Source organism: Limanda limanda, chromosome 12, assembly GCF_963576545.1.
Source record: "Limanda limanda chromosome 12, fLimLim1.1, whole genome shotgun sequence".
NCBI lineage: Eukaryota > Metazoa > Chordata > Actinopteri > Pleuronectiformes > Pleuronectidae > Limanda > Limanda limanda.
This window is the reverse complement of record NC_083647.1, coordinates 8345574-8365557: the sequence shown is the minus strand read 5'-3', so window position 1 is coordinate 8365557 and position 19984 is coordinate 8345574. Positions and strand designations below refer to the sequence as shown.

Here is a 19984-nt window from a genome sequence, read left to right as displayed (position 1 = left end):
GTGCCGGCCGATTCCTCAGCGACTTCACCTCATACATAACACACACTCGTTTTCTGCTCTACTCCTTTTTTTGCCTCCTTCTCTTCTTTTCTGAGGCCAAACCTTCCTTTAGAATGTCAACAGTAGATTTAATAGTGAGTGTGTTTTTGATACACGCATCGTGGAAAGATGTAAACACAGATTTTTTTGTCGTGCTCGTTCAACCCCGTGTTTCTTTCTTCTTATTTTACTTTAATCATACCTATATCTCACCCTGAGTTATGTTTCTCACCAGACTAATGACCAAAATAGTATTTGTGTTTGTCTTTTTTTCTTCTTCTTCTTCCTCCTCTGCTATTTTTAAGTCCTCTGTTAAGCCACAATACTTGCAGTATTCATCGCCCAGTCCTAATATCACCCCCGTGCATTTTGAGTCAGCGTGCGTCACAGAGGTTTTTGGCTTCAGACACCAGGAGAATCCCCCCCCAGGGACACTGTCGGGTGGAATGAGCGTTAGAGCGTGTGCGTTCCTGCTCGTGATGGGGAGTGAAAGGAGCAGGGAGGACGAGATGGGAAATAAGGGAGAGAGGGGATATTAATGAGAGCTAGGTCATTAACACGTGTACGTACGTACAGATATGTACAGTCAGTAACTGAAGGCCTTTGACAGTATGTGCCAGATCTGGATTGAGAAAAAACAAATGTGTGCATTGATTTAACGATACAAACGTCAAGAGATAAAGCGAAGGCAGCAGTGAGAAGCCGGTGTCCTTGGATGAGTCTCACGGCACTCAGCAGAGTTTTGCCTCAGGGGGAGTTCACAGCAGTGTAGTTAAATTTTTCAATTAAATTCAAGAAAAATTCTACAAAATTGCAAAGGTGTCATCCTCAAATCAAATAGTCTCTGATATATTTCACAAAGAAAAATATACAAATTACTGTGAGTAGTTCATTATTTTTTCACACCAGATCAAACCTTCACAAATTGAAAGCTAATGGTGAAGAAAGAAAAAAAAACATCCAGTACAAGGTAAACGAAAAGGTATATGAACATATACTGAACATATACATCCATAGAAAGAAGAAAATCTAATATATAAATTACATTTTATTTTTTTTTCATCAACATGCCCACACATATGGCCCATCTCCATCCAGACACCAGCGGCACGCTGAGGCCTCAACAAACCCACTCTGTGCAACATTTATGGAAATTATACAAATAAATATAGAAATTCCATAAAGACATATAAATAAATTGACTATATAACTGATGTGTAATTATATGAAAAGGAATTATAAAATAAAACAACTAAACTCAAGTCGAGATAACAAGGGTGCAAAGGGCATATACCAGCTTTACAGTGATATAGGGAAGTATGATAAATAATATGAATATTGCTCAGTGATGGAAGGTGACGTAAGGAATATGATGAACATGAACAAAATACATGTGATAACATTGCTCATTGGAGTCACTGCTCTCAACCCCGCCCCTAAGCCTTAACCCCCACCCCCTCCACGCTTGCGTCCGCTCACATTAGGCTCACACACACACACACACACACAAACACACACACACACACACATACACACACAAACACACAAAGAATTGCATGTACAAACACAGACAAAAAGTCATGAACACACATTCACACACACACACACACATACACACACACCCACACACACAGACACAAAGTCATGCACACACATGCACACACACACACACACACACACACACAGACACAAAGTCATGCACAGTACAGACTACAGTGGGATGGAAGGAGAGAGAGACCGAGACAAGGGGGGGGGGGGGTTCACAGAGGGATGCACTCGTCCTGCAGCACTGATGACCTCTTCTTCTTCTTCTGTTTTCTACCTTGTTACTGTACACTGCAAGTGTCTGATGTTTCATGCTAGACAGTCTTGGGCAAAAAAAAAGAAGTTGGAATATTGTTTTGGATATTTGAACTGCGACTGTTCCTGATCCATCTTTTCCAGACATCTGAAAAGTTCAGAAGTGAGCTTCCTTACTGTAGGAACAGAAATAATCTGAGTCACTTTTCATGTCTTTCTATATATTCTCTGTGCACTCAGCTGCTGTTTTGCCCAGCTCTGATCCTAGAGTATGAGTATGTTTGACTGCAATTTAATCAGAAACTCTCTCTCTCTCTTTTTGTATCCCACTCTCTCCATCCCTATCTCCTGCATCCTTTTACCCTTTCCTCATAATCATCTTACTGAAATCATCTCCTCCTCCTACACTCACCTGACTTCACCTCACACGCACAAAAACCACCTCCACACACACACACACCCTCCAGAGTCCCGGTGTAGACGTGGACGAGAACGGCACGTTGGACCTGAGTATGAGCAAGCGTCTGTGCGGCCGTGGAGGCGGAGCCGGAGGAGACTCTGTGCTCACCCCTCTGGAGCCGATGTCCCCCCAGAGGCAAGCCGCCCTGCTGGGCTCCCGCTGCTACGGCATGGGGGACGCCGCTGACTGCTGGGACCTGCCAGTAGACTACACCAAGATCAAACACATAGATGAGGACGAGAAAGACGAGGTAAAGAGGTGGAGATAACAAGGACAGTGCTGTTAACACATATGAACCACTGCTGCTCTGGTTTGTGGACAGATACATTAGAAATCCTGCTGTGTGCCGTTTCCTGCTTAGGAAAAAGACTGTTGATGCCTGAACTTGTGTTTTGCGAAGCAGAATTCCACATTTTATTATTACACAGGATTTTACTTTTTAACTAAATTTAACTAAATCCACAGATTCATGATCGATTGAAGTAAAAGGATAAAAAGAAGAATAAGACAGGGGAATTAGAATTAGAAATTAAGGGGCTAATTGTTGTGAAAAGGATAAACAAGACGTTTGTGGAGTCAGAAGGTTGAACATACTCTTTGCATTTGAATCGGCAAAGGCCCAGTGAAGTGCATCGTCGAATTTTGGTGCGATTTGGACACACAATACTTCAATATTGATAAAATATGAATAAACCATTGTCTGTTTCATAAACTACAGCAGCGGTCGACAACTGGCAGCCCGCGGCCAATAGTATCTGTCCTGATAGAACATGTTGATTATCTGATTATTTGTATTTCACCATATCGGACAAACACAAACATTCAAGGGTGATCTCGTCATGGCAGCAACATTCATATAATCAATTCCTGTTTGGCAATTTGCCTTCAAAGCAAAAGCCCCAACGTAAGTGTCATGCTTTATATCGAGGTGAATTATAGAACTTTTATTTTGAAAAGGTGTCAACTTGGGTCTTAGTATCAATAATTACTTAACAAGCCTTTGAAATAGCCGACCTGCAATGTATTAGAAATCAACAGCAAATCAGTAAATCGTTCAAAGTTATCTATGAGCCACACATGTGAAGAACAATTCAAGCAAATTCAATTTTGTTTTATGAATAACACAGACTATAAAATCTTCATTGCAGATAAACCAGGTGGGATGAACAAAACGTTTTGTAGCTTCACCCTGCATCATAGAATGTTTATAAAAAGCTCTGCACACAACGTTCAGCACACAAACAGCAAAAAGGGACAGTATATTGTCGAAGTGTTTGAGGATGATTCACTAATAAAATAATTCTGAAGTAGCTCCAGAGCATCAACACAGACCAGGAGAACAGAGCATTACAAACAGACAGGTTTACCACGGGCAGTGTAACTATTAACAGTTGTATCCTGTGTGCTAGTTTGTGCTGTTCGGAGCTGATAGACCGTACAGTTGGCATGCGTCGCTCATTCTGCCTCTTCCATGTGTCTCGGCCCAAATGATCTCCCTCCAAACCACTGATTCAACACAGTGTCTCCAAGTCAAACATTTGCCTTCCCATCTGATCGTCTTCTAGGTTTCCTGCCTGCCGTCTGACTCACTCTTACATTTGCAGTCGTTAGAAAGTCATATTAGGGATTTATATTTTCCTTTTTTGGTTTTTGAGGGAGACCTAATGAATCTGCATGTTAATTGATGTCAGCATTGCCGTGCTCAGAGGTAGCTGCTCTGTTTGTACCGCGCGCCCCGCATGCCCGCTTTCTGTTTTTTTATATTTCGCTCCTCTCCAAAATGAATTATGCAAAGCAGCACCTTGGGAGGGAATCGGAATGGCTCATCTCATCAAAGAGCTGCTGGAAATCAATGCAGCACTGCTGGGGCGCGCCTGTCGGTGTGCGGAGGCGCTTGCATGTACAGCACATGTGCCTCTGATGCTGTGCGTGTGAGATGTGAATATTCATACGAGTCTGTACCCGGCGTCTCTCCGGGAGTGCGTCTGTGTGTACGTGCGAGTCTCATCCCTAGCCTACTTCTTTGCTCTGCATCCCCTGTATGTATGCATGTGTCGTTCTCCTTCCTGTCAGCCTCTCAGCCCAACGCTCCCTTTTAATTGGAGGAGCTCGCTGGCTGACCCAGCATCACACACACACACACACACGGCGGAGACAGCTTGAGTGCGGGATAATTTGGGCCGACTCTGGGCCCGTCCCTCTCTCTCTCTCTCTCTCTCTCTCTCTCTCTCTCTCTCTCTCTCTCTCTCTCTACGGGCATTACTGTATATACACACTGCGAGCGTGGAAGAAAGGGAAAGAGGATTTGCATCAACAGCCAGTTTGCCCTGGCTGTGTGCACTGCAGACAAAGCACAGCCCCACGCTGACACGAGGCGGCGGCGGCGGCGGCCTGACGCTGCACCACAGTACCATCTAGTGGCGGAGCGGCTCATTTTAAGAATACACCCGGGCCGACTCCCTGACTGATCTGCACGCACAGAACAATGGTCTGAAATTGTAAACACACACACACAAAAACACACACACACAGTCGTGTCTCCATGACTTCAGAGGACATTACATTGATTTCTTGGAGACTCACACAAACCTTAACTATACTTTCTACTTGCCTTACTTAAACCTAACCTTAACGAAGCATGCACTTAAACCCAAACCTAACCATATACCATGTCTTCACCTTAAATTTTGTTGAATATACAATGGGGACTTGATTTTTGTCCACCTAAGGAGGACAAGTTCCCATCATGTGACACAAACACCACACACACTGTTCATTTGGCATTGAGTCATTATTTCCTATCAGGGATTCTATTTTCTTCCTCTGTTAGACTGACAGGTGAGGTGCAATATTCATACAGGCTCTACCATTAGCATTCAAATTGACTATACTCTGTGGGCTGACAGGTGTGTGTGTGTTTGTGTGTATGTGTGTGTGTGTGTGTGTGTGTGTGAGAGAGAGAGAGAGGCAGAGGCAAAGAGTTTTTATCCAGTGCAAATGAATAAATTGCATTCCTACATACATACTGTAGAGTGTATATGTTTTGTTTTTTTTGTATGCACACAAATATGATTTCTTGAAAATCTGAAACTGAAAATCCCTATATGTCTCTTTCCTCCCTTCTCCCTCCTCCCTCCTCTCTCCTCTCTCCTCTCTCCTCTCTCCTCTCTCCTCTCTCCTCTCTCCTCTCTCCTCTCCCCTCTGTCCTCTGTCCTCTCTCCTCTGTCCTCTGTCCTCTCTCCTCTCTCCTCTCTCCTCTCTCCTCTCTCCTCTCTCCTCTCTCCTCTCTCCTCTCTCCTCCCTCCTTTCTCCTCCATCCTCCCTCCTCTCTCCTCCCTCCTTTCTCCTCCATCCTCCCTCCTCTCTCCTCCCTCCTCTCCCCTATCTCCTCTCCCCTCTGTCCTCTCTCCTCTGTCCTCTCTCCTCTCTCCTCTCTCCTCTCTCCTCTCTCCTCCCTCCTTTCTCCTCCATCCTCCCTCCTCCCTCCTCCCTCCTCCCTCCTCCCTCCTCTCCCCTCTCTCCTCTCTCCTCTCTCCTCTTTCCTCTTTCCTTTCCCCTCTCTCCTCTCTCCTCTCTCCTCCCTCCTCTCCCCTATCTCCTCTCCCCTCTGTCCTCTCTCCTCTGTCCTTTCTCCTCTCTCCTCTCTCCTCCCTCCTTTCTCCTCCATCCTCCCTCCTCTCCCCTCCCTCCTCTCCCCTATCTCCTCTCCCCTCTGTCCTCTGTCCTCTGTCCTCTGTCCTCTGTCCTCTGTCCTCTGTCCTCTGTCCTCTGTCCTCTCTCCTCTCTCCTCTCTCCTCCCTCTGCCTCCCCTCTCACCCTGAGCAGGACGACCTGGACCCCTTCCAGGACCTGCTGGACGACCGCTCCTACACCACCGACGTGAACATGCCCAGCCCCAAGCCCAAGTACATCCAGTGCAAGGAGAGCAAGAAGGACCTGATAACGTAAGAGCGCCCCCCCGCCCTCTCTCCTACTCTAACCCAACACGCTAGAAATCCCTCCCATCATCCACTCGACCACAACTTGCTTCTCTCCCCACTCAAGCTCTGCTCCCCTCATCACCACCCCTCCATATTTTCTTTTCCACCTTTCTTTTGTTTTCATCCGTCTTTGTATGATAGTTAACCTCAGATAACCCCCCCACCCTCCCTCCATCCTGTGCTGCTGCCAGTGGCTTGCTATATGACTTTCATTTGGCGGCTTTATCCATTCGTCCACACTGATCTCAGAGCTCGTTGCTCCCACTGATGAGTTGATCGTAGCACCCCCACACATTCTTCTTTTATGCTTTCGCAAACACTAGTTGTCTATGTTTTTTTTAACCTATCTTTATTCAAGAGTGTGATCTTTCAGTTTTAGGTCAGATTTTATAATGCCGCGTTCACACTCAACTAGCCTCTGCTTGTGCTTAGATCTTCTCTGCTTGAGCTCAAACTTTGTGCTTGCACAGATTTTCTTCCCTCCAGCTTCAGCTCTTCTCCTCACGTACACGTGAAACATCTCCTCTCGGATTTCTCTTCTGCGCTTGGATTTTTGTGCACCAGGTCTGTCAAAACTCCCCAACCAATACACTGCCAGCAATAGTGTTGACAAGTGACATTGTCTTCGTCTTTGAGAATCCAATAAACTGGGGGTTACTTTAACTGGTGTCGTGCTCTCCCACCCTCCATGGCTTACACCAGCTTCTTTTTGGTGGACTCCTTTACGAAGCAGGAGTCCAGCAGATCACTGATCAACATGTAGCAGCGTGTTTTAAGTTATGGGAACATTGTTACAAGCAAATATTAAAACAAAACAGATACCACCCAGTTTCTTCCCCCTTGTATTTTGCCAACAGTTAAAGTAACTGAAACGAGGATGGGGCAATTTCCGACGTCATCACCATACTTGGTATTGGAGGACAGGAAATCTGATTGTAAGCGTGAGGTTTGAGCACCAGCAGAGCACATCTATGCACAGCAGGGGAAGTTTGAGTGCGAGCGCAAGGTTTCGAATGAAAGCATTCTAGAATCTGAACTAGAAATCAACAAGTTCTGCTCTCAAACTAAATGCTCTTGAATAATGATAGGCATGAAAAACCGTAGTTGTCTATATAAGGCCATCTAGAGGTGTGGCTGATCTCAGGAACACAATGTTAAACAGACAGTGAAGCTAAACTGGAAACGATGAAAAACCCAAACAATCAAGAGACGATCCCACCTCTCTTTTTTTTTTTTCTCTAATTTCCACTTTCCCTTTGGGCTTATAAAGTCTATTTTTCCAGTGGCAGATGGCCCACACTGGGTTGTGATGGAAGTGGTCACTTGAGCTATTTCGCCTTTCACCGGAGTTCTGACTTACTTCTCTCCTGGTGGATTCTAAGTCTACTTCTATTTATTGGTTTCAGCTTACCTCGACTATGCTGTCAAAACACCTGTAGGCCCAATGTCTCTCTCTCTCTCTCTCTCTCTCTCTCTCCTGTTTGTTAGCCCTATGACTATTGGCTACTTGACGTCTCTGAAACAATTGCATCATAGAGGAAGGACCAAATTAATTAAAGATTGGATACATGCTCATTTTAACGCTGAACCCTGGGATGAAATGTCTACTCAGTGGGTCGTGTGTGTAAAGCCTTCTAAGCTGATGTTATTCAGTCCTCCAGGCCCTTCCCAGAGTGCTGTGCAGACTAAGCATTTACCATTCAGAGCAGAATTACAGTGCGAGATAAGGACTGAATGATATTCAATACAGTGGGGTCCACACGTCTGAATGGGAACGAGGTCTCAGTCTTCTGGACCCTGATATGGCTGCATGTGCAGGGGGTTCTATATCCACTCAGTCCCACAGGGCAAATATTCAGAGGGTTAAAGTTTTCTAATCAACTTCCGGCACTTGCATCTTGGCATTTTTGTTTTTGGGGGTACTTTGCATTTCCTGATTGTTGTTTTTCTGTGTGCATGTGTCGGTTCATGACGTGGATGTGATGAGTGCGGGCTGAGAGAGAGAGAGAGGGAGAGAGAGAGAGAGAGAGAGAGAGACTGCTCTGTTTCAGTGGTTGGGTCTGTGTCGTCGCTGTGGTGAAACTAATGTTCGGCTGGTGTATTTTTCAGTCTCTCAGGTTGCCCTTTAGCTGATAAAAGCATTCGAAGTATGCTGGCCAACAACGCGCAAGAGCTCAAGTAAGACGTGAGATGACTCACAGATATGTGTATGATTTGTGCGTGTGTGATAACATCCTGCCTGGTGTCAGGTCAACTTGAACAGTGTCAGTTTATATCAGAGGAAAAAGTGGTCGTGTAAAGTATAATGTGGATAGACATTATATTATATTAATACATAATGGTATATATATTAAAATTATATGGAGATTTACTACAGTTCAAGAAAAACCATTAAAAGAGACTCGTAGATTTTCCAACACTTTCATTGAAAATTATTTCATGCTACTGACAAGTGGTGTCTAAGTGTTCAAACCATTGACTGTACTTAAAGATGGATGACATGACATGTCCCTAAAAGTGTAACCTAGTGGCTGGCTGCAGTATAGGTCATAAACGCACATCCTCCATGTTAGTGGATAGGACTTAAACTCAAGAAATGATTGAGGGATGAAGAGTTTAAAATAAGATACATTACAGAGACAGAAAAAGAGGAGGGTAAAGGGTGATACTAATAAACAATTTCACTGTTTACATGGATAAAATATGCCTTAAAAAAAACTTTGGACAGAAGAACCTCCAGAACAATTATAGGAATCAAGATTATCAAAATGTAAAGTAATATATGAGTAACATGGTACAAAATATCTCATTTTGTTTGAGAAACATAAGATTTTAATTTTCAGTATCAACCGAAAAGGGACGAAATAAAAAACTGTTGATTTAGCTCATTCATGGTTCTTGTGAAAATAAGGATCCTTCAAAATAATGTTTGGGTACATCTCTGGGAAACTTTAGACTGTAAAGTTAAGAGTAAAGGTCAGAAGCACAGAAATGTGATGGTGAACAGACAGCAAGTATTTCTTGTACATACTCTAGCCACAGGGTTGACAATCATGCTGCTTACCTGCTGCAATGATATAGACTAAATTAATAATAGTTAAAAATATCCTCTTTGGAAAGCCCGTGTTCACTCTACCTGTGCTGTAGACCCTGAGCCCTTTTTGTGTTTTCTGCCCCAGGTGCCCGACACCAGGGTGCGATGGTTCGGGACATATCACTGGCAACTACGCCTCACACAGAAGGTACACACACAGACACACAAACACACACACATTCTGCAGCATACATACTGCACATTAACTTACCCTCCCTTTTCTCAATACACCTCTCTTTTCCGTCTCCATCCTAAAGTTCTTATGTTACTTTACTTCTGCTTGACTGCCCCTCCTCTATCTCTCCACACACACACACACACACACACACACACACACACACACACACACACACACACAACACACCCACACACATATACACAAACATGTACCCTGCGCTTCAACTTGGCAACACTGTCATTTATCTGCAGTCTCTCAGGGTGTCCGCGGGCCAGGAAAAGTGGGATAAAGATCATACACAGTAAAGAGAACAAGGAGGACCAGGAGCCTATCAGGTACAGTCCAGACACTGATCATCAGTCTTCTGTCTCCCCTTAAAAAACTCCCATCCTGCTACCCACACCGCTCACTGCTCTCCGCTCACTTCACACATCTCCCATGTGAAATATGGGTGGAAAAAGGATAACATGACTTTACTTTTTCCAGTTTTCAAAATGATGCAAGGGAACTGGAAGCCAAAAGGGTTGATGTTGGGATGAGAGAACAGTGCCTTGCTCTTTGACATGCACTGATGCAAGCAGGAATAAATCAGCATTAGCTCTGACAAGACAAATGTGCTATGGGGTGTAGAAGTTTCAACCTGAATCTAAAAGGTTGCAGGGGGAAACTTCAGAAGTGCAAGCTTGTAGTAGTTTAGAGGGGCGGGGGGGTGCAGTCTCTGGTGAGCTGCTGCGGGCGCACAGGTAGGAAAAGACGGAGAGAGCCGAGCAGAGAAGCAGAGAGAGAGAGGCAGAGAGAGAGAAAGAGAGAGATTGATTGGACTCTGCCTAAATTCCACTGTGGGCTTCTCGGGCCTCAGCCCTGCAGCTGCATTGATTTCTCCGGTGGTGCAGCAACACGCTTCTCGATCATGTCGCTCTGTCGGGTCCTGAGGACAGTTTGCCGCAGGTATTCCTGTCCAGTGTGCTCGTTGGCAGTAAATTATTGAAATTCACCAAAGAGAATCCCAAATCTACAGAACAAAGAGCATTAAAAGTCAAAAATACAAACACCTTGGGAGGGGGGGAGGGGGTTGTTGCTTGTTTAAAACATGAATCACGGGGTTCAGCCTCACTCCCCGGCCCCAGTGGCTTTCACACACTTCCTAACCTGGCACTCTGGCGTGAATGAACCACAACGCAGCTCTCTGAAGGGTTTTGTTTACCGGTTTTGGCTCCCAGGTCACTGATATGTCACTGTGAGCAGGTATCTGGCTGAAACATTGATGGATTCGACCGGCGTTCAGAGAAGATGAGGGAATGTGCAGTGGTGAGAGAGAATAGGAAGAATGCAAAAACCTTTCTGGAGAATCATGAGTCATCAACCAGGATGATTCACAGATCTGCAGGAAAACATGTTAGAGGGATGCTTTCATCTGTTTAAGTCCAATGCGGAGGTTTCAGTTTTATTTATATTTGTATACATGCAAAATAAGATACAGACCGTACAATATTACAGAAAGAAACTCAACAGATAGGTTTTATTTACACAGCAGCCTAAGATGCGATGCATATGTCTGATCATTTGCTCTAAATAGTAAAAGTGATGGACAAAGAGAGAAAGAAAGAAAACTACAACCTCTGCAAAGACCCTGCAGTCCCCATATTAAACCACATTCAAATTCTCTAGATACAGATGTTTAATTGAAGACACAAATAAATACCAGTTCCTTAAATAGCCTGATTAATTTTTCATCAATTTCATGAATTATTCTTTGAGAAATCAAGAAAAATTTAGCAGAATTCCCCCATCTCTCAATCTAAAAGAAATTCCTGGATCCGGCCTCTGACCTGGATCTGGATCTGCACCAAAATTGAATTGGTGCATCCCTGACCCAAATCACACCAAGTTTTGTGATAATCAGTGCAGTGGCTTTGCATCTCGTCTTTCTTATAAACAAACAAACCAGCAAACAAACAGACAGGACTGAATACATAACCTGCTTCAGAGGTTATTAGATGCCAAGATGAGAATCCACCTGTTCACCATGTTTTCTTGGAAAAATAAGTATATTGAAGATTAGTGCGTTAGTATCAGAAAAGATGTAGAGGGTGTTAAAGACAGTGTCCAACAACAGCTTTAATAAAACAATAATGTGGCAGTGGGGAATGATCCCTCTATATTCTTACACTACAGACACAGTCTTGAGGTAATGCTATTCTCTTCATCAAAGATTGTCAAACCATACATGATAGAAAATACTCCGGGGACTGCTCATGTATGTCCCTTGGAATAATTCAGTATTCTATTTTATATTTATAGGTCTGCTTAGTTATGTGAAAGAACAACACAAGAAAAATGTCCTAGAAAGATATTAGATATATATTCAAATAATTTCAGGGACCACCGTGGTTCCATAGTCCCCTGTTTGAGGACCACTCCCCTACATCTTCTCCTCTATATAAGTCAAATTTAATTATTACCGTCAGTGAACTTGTTGAATTTTAACCCACAGGAGATAAATACTCAAAATAAAATGGTTACAATAAAAAGGTCAAACCACATTTCGAGGTACAACAAGTATTGTAGTGATGGTGCTGATAACGATCCTATCCATCATCTTTAAGTGTTACAGAATGTGGATTTGGTCAAACAAGTGGGTAGCTGATTTTAGAATGTTATGTTTTCATTCTTAAAATGGGTCCATATATTGAAACCTGGTAAAGAAGATTAGATTGTGATATCATCTCAGAGGTCAAGTAACATCTTAAAGTCTCATATAATTCATGGAGGAGGTCTGAACTCAAATAAAGCATATAAAAAGACTGTCACTTCTCTTCATTTTGGCTCAGACTTGCCATTTGTGTATGAAAAATAATGACACCTGAGAGCAGAATCACACAGACTATGTCTTTGTGAAATGAAGATGTAATTAAATAGTTTAGTCTTAAGGATGAAGAACACTTATGAGGGAATATTACTCTAAAGAAACAGTGTTCAGCACCAACACAGTCAAATACACTGTGGATTACCTCCATATGTCAGAAGAATCCTATTGAGGTTGACCGGTAAAGGGAGGATTGCTCTCTCTGCATAGGGGGCGGGTTGCTGCCCCAAATGAAGGAGTTAAAGTATCTCTAGATCTGCCTCTTGTTCACAAGTGATGGGATGATGGAGCACGAGATGGACAGGCAGGTTGCCGCGGCCTCAGCAGTAGTGTGGGCGTTGTACCGGAGAGGTGAGGTGGAGATGGAGCTGAGCTGCAAGGCAAAGCTTTGGATTTACTGGTGGATCTACTTTCCAAACATCACCTATGGTCACAAGCTCTGGATAGGGAACGAGGGCACGAATACAGGCAACTGAAATGAGTTTTCTCTGTCGGTGGGCTCAGGCTTAGAGATGGTGGGGAGTTCCGACATCCAGAGGGGTCAGGTCAGGTGGTTCGGGCATCAAGTCAGGATGCCTCCTGTGTGCCTTTCTTTGGAGGATTAACGGGTACACCAGACCAGGAGGAGACCCGGGGTAGACCCTCACTGGAGGGACTACATATTCCATCTGATCTGGGAACGCCTCAGGATTCCCCAGGTGGGGATGGAAAGCGTGGCTAGGGAGAGGGATGTCTGGGATACCCTACTGGGCTGGATATCTCCACGACCCAAACTCGGATAAGCAAAAGACAATGGATGAATGGATGTTACACTCCTTTAAGACTGTAGAGAGAGAAACTGGCTCTGACCACTCTGGGTTAAGATGTTTGGATCGATGACTGATCTAAATGTACAGTACACATCAGACCACCTGTATCTTTCTCTGCACTGAAAAATCCATGAAGCTGAACGTAAACCAGCAGTTTCATATTACAGAACTGTTACTTCGACAGCCCGTGCTAGCTTTAGCCAAAATCCATTTCGCCTGGTGTGACATTCGGAATGATTTACTGCCTCATTGCATCTGATTAGCACTGCTGTTGATGCACTGTCAGCATCCCGAAAGTGCGATAAGGCTGCCACTGGGACAGCTTTAAAATAAGACGGTCATATCTTTGTTTATATCAAAGCAGAAGAGATGGGAGAGGGAAACAGAAAAAAAAATGAGATTTGCAACTGTATAGTGTTTCAGGCTTCAGTAGTAGTAGACTGTGTTGTGTAGCACATAGACAGCAGGTCACTTAATGTCTCCAAAATCATTAAAAGGTGAATGGTTTTTTTTGTAGTTCAATTAAAAGATGTCCGATAAACAATTTATAAAAAGTATGGGAATAACATGCACATTCAGAAAACATGTATGCTGGATTTAAAATTTATCACAGAATGTTCCGAAAAAGAGAAAATCCACTCACGTAAAATCGCCTGGCTATTATAGAGCGAAATCATCTTAAATACCAAGAATCAACAATTTGGCCAATGAACGTTATGCATCAAAAGTTATCAGCGAATACAAAATCCATCCATCCATGCATTGTCTTTACTGTTAGTCCTCTTGAGGGTTGTGTATTTTAGTACAAAAATAGTGTATAAAGGTAGATCGACCCCTAGGTTACATATATAAAGTACATAGTTTAAACTCATCATATAGAAATCTTGCGACATTAACAGTTGGTATTCAATAAAAGGCTCAGGCCGTCATAGCTATTAAATGCGTCTAGTTATATGTCAAAATAGGAGAGTCAGAGCAACATCACATTAAAATGACCCTAAGAGATCAAATACTTCCGTCAAGGCCCAACATTGCCGTTATGAGACAACCTGTGAAATTCACAATAGATCATTATTTCATTTGGATCTGTTCCAAATTTTCCACGCTCATAAATACCAGCTCATTAAACATGCATGTTTTTTTTCATCAAAATCCATGAAATATTCACCCCATTTTGCAATTTTAAAGACAGTGAAACAAAAATCCTGGATCCGCCCCAAGATTCTCTGTAATCAGTCCAGTAACTAACAAAAGACACTCTCTCTCCATACCAGGTGTCCAGTCCCAGGTTGTGATGGTCAGGGACATGTGACCGGGAAGTACGCGTCCCACAGAAGTGCGTCCGGATGCCCCATAGCAGCCAAGAGGCAGAAGGACGGTTATCTAAATGGCATCCAGTTCACGTGGAAGTCTGGCAAGACGGAGGGCATGTCCTGCCCCACGCCGGGCTGCGACGGCTCGGGTCACGTCAGCGGCAGCTTCCTGACGCATCGGAGGTGAGTTCAGGGGACAAGGCTGCAGTGCTGAATAATGCCTCCTGTCTGAGCTTCGCTGTGCAGACTGATTGTATCCATCTGCAGGGAGAAGGGTTTTCTGTGCTCACCTTAAAGCCCCTTTTCTTAGGAAATGTAAGACTAAACAGCGTTCAAAATTTTGCAATTAACCTCTTTACGTTTCATTCTCAAAATCTAGCGAATGTGCGAGATCAAAACTGTGAGGGTGTGGTTTGCTCATATTAAATGACCCAAACGACTTAGCAGCTACCATCAGATTTGGATTCAAATGGAACAGTGACAAAAAACAGCTCAGACAGTAAAGCGTTGTATGAAATGATGGAAATAGTTCTAACTTTGGCCGAGGAGTTTTGTTCACGTCAGATCCGATCGCTCATTAAAGAAGCTGTCATCCACTTACTAGTAGGTCGGTGGTTCGATCCCAGTCTAGCCTCATCCAATTGTGCCCATGGCCAAGATACTGAACCCCAAATTGCCCCTGACAGCTGTGCTACTAGTATGTGAGTGATGTGTGATGTAGAACGTGCACATGCATGCAGTGTGTGAATGTGTGGATGAATAGTAAAACTATACTGTAAGTGGTCATCAAGACTGGAACAGTACTTTATAAATACAGACCATTTATCTTTGGTTTAAAAAATTACAATAGGCATAATCAGGCATCATTATTCAAAGTTTCTTTTATATACAGAACTTCAGGGTATTTTAAACAGGAAGTATAATAATAGGAAATATGGAGCAAGGTGCTAACCTTCATTCTGTAGGAAATCAAGAGTAATTACAGTAATTACGTAAGCGGTGTAGGTTTCTCTACCTGCTGGTTGACAATAATAATTCATGAGCGCCAAACTTTGAAGGGGTAATTCCTTTTATATTTTTACATTAAGACTGGTCACTTAAATGTTAAATTGCAAATGGACCGTATTTATATAGCAGTTTTCCAGTAATATCGACCCCTTAAAACGCTTTATAGTACAAGTCGCATTCACCCATTCACACTCACATTCTTACAGAGTTTCTATATGCAGCACTTTTCTCTATTACACATCATTCATACACAGCACAGATGCCAATTTGGAGTTCAGTAACTTGCACAAGGACACTTTGGAAAACAGGCTAGAGGAGCTGGGGATTGAACAACGAACCCTCTGGTTGGTGGACGACCCTCTTTACCTCCTGAGCTGCAGCACCCCTTGACTTCCCCTCGAGTGCTATTCTACCTCAGAAAGCAGTTGTATTTTGTCTTCTGTATCTCTGCAGTAGGTTTTTAAAGTCTCATCAAATAGCCAGGATAATTCGGCTTGGGTTTAGTAAACAACAAATACTGAACAGAAAAGCTTGCACACCAAAGTTTATCAGTCATTATGGGAAATGTAGTCTTAGTCGACCCATACCAGGGACTACTAGTCAGGGTATCGTGGCCTCCCCACATTTGATTTAGTCTTCCTTTGACTTCCCAAACTTCCCCTTTAAACATGACACTGATTTAACAATTCTCCTCTTCTCCCTGATGTAAAAAACCTCAACAGCCTATAAAACCACTATGTCTCATTGTGTGTGTATGTGTGTGTAGAATGTAGTGAAACAGTCCTTCTCCTTCTCGTTTGTGCCTGCAGTCTGTCGGGTTGTCCGCGTGCCACCTCCGCCATGAGGAAAGCCAGGCTCTCCGGAGTGGAACTGCTCACAATAAAGCAGCAACACGCCAGCAACGGTAACTCCAACCACCACCCGCCCGCACAATGCAACCAATCAGGGACATGGACATGAGAACTGAGCAGAGCTTCAAATTTCATATATCAGCGTCTGTGTGTGTGTGTGTGTGTGTGTGGTGAGCAGCATCAGAGTAAAGGCTTAAATTGGAAATAAGCTGCCACGTTCAGTAGAGTGTAATGAGAAGAGTGGCTCCAATCTGAAATAACAGAGCGGAGTAATCACACGTGTAATATCTGAGTAATAGATCGTCTGTTTCCCGAACACTTCTCTAGATTTCACTGCCTCGTGGAGGAATGTGACAAGATCATAATGTAATTTGTCCGCGAGACCGTTGAGTCTTAATCAGCTAAAATGACCTGAACCAGCTGCATTGTAAAGGTGAAGGCAGTCACACACGTAGTCCGGCCGAATCTTCGCTCGGCCGCGGAGTCACATTGTGTCATTTTTAATTACTTCAGCGCAGCCATAAAGGCCGTTAATCTAATTTATGGCGGAGTTCCTGCGTTAAAGTGTCAGTGCTAATGGCGCCGCTCATCTGCAGGGCTGGAGCACGAGGAGGAGATCAAACAGCTGGACGAGGAAATCAAAGACTTAAGTGAATCCAATACGCAGGTGGAGGCGGACATGATCAAACTGAGAACGCAGGTAAGTGCCCTCGCCCCACGTGCTACCTGCCTTGGCGCCCTGCACCCCCCCGTGCTTGTACCCTTGTAACACCCTGTCATCCTCCTCCACTCAGATCACGACAATGGAGTCCAACCTGAAGTCCGTAGAGGAGGAAAACAAGGTGATTGAACAGCAAAATGAATCTCTCCTGCATGAGATGGCCAACCTCAGCCAGTCACTGATTAACAGTTTAGCTAATGTCCAGCTCCCTCATATGGTAAGGGTCACCAGGAGCGGCGAGCCCGGGCAAATTGCAGAATAAAAATGGCTAAATGTAGCATTAAAGCAGCTCATTCATTTATTTATTTGTGCATTAAAGCCCAGCCCATTCTTTGCATGCTGAGTTGAGAATGTGCCGCCGTGCTTGTCATTCCGAGCTGTGAGGGGGAGTTGAGAAATCAGGTCCAACCTAAATTTATCAAAGTGCACATTGAGGTTTTGTATGTTTTCACTAATGTATTATTCACAGTTCTTATCCTAAAGTGAATTTTGATTAATTTGTCAAGAATTATTATTTTCATTCTGATATTAGACGTTTTTTAGGATGAAAACCCTTTTTTGTTGGGAGGAAAATGTGCTTCAAACACCACATTTCATCTGCTATCATTCAGTCGGTCGATTTTTGGCTCTTGAATTTAGCACAAACATTGTTGCCAGGAGTTTCATAGCAACCACACATTATTCTGTCCTGTTTCATCCTTCTCGCATAATGGATAATTTACAATGAGTCAATGACAAAGGAATGAATTAAACCTCAGTCAAGCATTCTTATCTTAGGGGTGAGACATTTTTTATCCTCCTCTCATATTCCAGCAGTTTAAAATAATCAATGACAGTTTAGTCTAATGAATTAGTTCTTAATAAGTTCTTAGGATTTTACAGAGGAGACATTAAAACACCAGGGGGGCCCTCCGAGGACATGGGTTGGCTTGGCTTGTGTTTGTCCTGTTTGTCTTCATCAATGTCCAGCTTCTACTTTTCCAGTTTGAAGCCTTCTGTGTTGTGGCTTTATAACCAATACTGCCACTTAGTGGTTTCATGCGAATACAACAGCTTGGATTGTCAAAGCGAGCTAAATGGAAGGTGTCCTTTTTTTTTATCTCCACAGAAACCACTGGCACACAAAGAGCCTCCACTACGGAATAACAGCTGCTTACAGATGCACCAGCAAGTAAGTCGATGAGTCGCATCATTTAAATGGCTCTTTAAATGGTGCATATTGTTTTTCACCTCCTCTATAAATGTAATTCATATGGAAGCATACGTGAAAGCAGAAAATCTAATTGTGAAACCATCAATAGTAACTATTGAATTTTTTAATATCAGCGAATTATTATGGATTGAATTCCACTCACTGAAACCTTGATATTAAATAATCTTTGGTGTGTTTTGTATTTGTTTATTTGTTTTCCTTTTGGGTTCCTTAATGTCAGTCAAGAGACGTAAGAGAAGTTCTGATGTTGAAAGTGATTTCAGGCTTTAGGCTGGGTTTGAATTGTCCATTTTGCCTAGGAACCTTCCTTACTGAGTCAAATGACAGGGAACAATTTCAGCAGCCGCCATAATAAGAGTTGTTCAAATTCTCTAAATGATTAGGAAAGGAGCTTCAATACTTCCTAACTTTTCTCCTGTAGCATAGGAAGCAGCAGACCAACCTTTATGAAAAGAGAGAAAATCCCACCCCACAATTTAAAGCAAAGATACTTCATGGTTGCACCTGGACTCACCCACATATAAATAATAATAATAATAATAATAATAATAATAATCCTCACATGATCGTCTGAGCTCCTGATTTCTATCTTTCCAGTCCAGAGTCACAATAAACAACAAATATAGTTGAATTAGAGTTCACAATATCATCATCACAACTAAATACAGATATAAAGAATGCAAACTCACTGACAGTGGAATTGGTACTATCATTTTTTCTCCATTTTTTAATTATTTCAACATTCCAGTCCTTTTTGTTTTATTTGCATTATATCCTGTGAGTAGATGATTAAATGTTCCCTCTGTATAAACTGAAAACATCTTTTCTGAAATCTTTTTGGACAGTAGACTTTAATATAACTGTCATAGCCAACAGCACAGAGTACACAGAATGTGAGTGGAGTCAGATTTTTCCCACACAGTAGTTGTCTGTTTCTAGATTATTTGGAATTTCCCGAAAGTACCCTTAGCTTTGCTGCCAAGTTGTCCTAGTGGTGACTCCAAGTAATACAAGAAAAATGGCCATTGTTCACACAGAAAATTGGCTTTGTATATAATACTTTGGTACAGCTTAAATTCATTCTTACCTACCTTATCATAGCATAGGCTTGAAAAACTATTGTGAAATGTGTGATGTGGTCCTATTGGAAGGTCTATTGAGTGAGACCACAATGGCAAAGCCGGCAGGAAAATGCATCCAGAACAGAGTACATTTACTTAGTTACTGTACATTTGACATATATCTGTACTTAAGTAGATTTATTTTAGGGTACCACTATACATACCGTATATACTCAAAAATCCGTACTTTCAACAGCCATGCAATGTTAATGTCAGACAGTAGTTAATTTTTCCTTTTGTCTATAAAATTTTAATTACTGCGGTCTTTACTTGCTCATGTCATATACTGTATGTATGTGTGATGTATGCTCCGATGACCTGTATTTTTTTTGTGTTACTTTGAAACTAGTTATTTTATTGTAACTTTTTGTTGTGTCTCTGTTCCTGCAGGAGCAAATCAGCGATCAGAACTTTGAATCCTATGTCACCACTTTAACGGATATGTACACAAATCAAGAGCCGTACCAGAGCCAGGAAAACAAAACCCTGTTGGAAAACATCAAGCAAGCCGTGCAAGGGATCCAAGTGTAA

General features: G+C 42.8%; 1 protein-coding gene across 1 annotated transcript in view; it reads left to right on the top strand.

Moving 5' to 3' along the window:
• Window positions 1-19984, top strand: part of myt1lb (myelin transcription factor 1-like, b) — a 42095-nt gene extending 22111 nt beyond the window's left edge. The window contains exons 10-21 of the mRNA XM_061082970.1: window positions 2307-2549; window positions 6125-6243; window positions 7569-7649; window positions 8389-8457; window positions 9459-9521; window positions 9803-9886; window positions 14501-14722; window positions 16357-16451; window positions 16995-17098; window positions 17193-17336; window positions 18228-18290; window positions 19844-19984. Of these exons, the coding sequence (XP_060938953.1) occupies window positions 2307-2549; window positions 6125-6243; window positions 7569-7649; window positions 8389-8457; window positions 9459-9521; window positions 9803-9886; window positions 14501-14722; window positions 16357-16451; window positions 16995-17098; window positions 17193-17336; window positions 18228-18290; window positions 19844-19984 (1428 nt within the window). The remainder of the gene's footprint in view (window positions 1-2306; window positions 2550-6124; window positions 6244-7568; window positions 7650-8388; window positions 8458-9458; window positions 9522-9802; window positions 9887-14500; window positions 14723-16356; window positions 16452-16994; window positions 17099-17192; window positions 17337-18227; window positions 18291-19843) is intronic.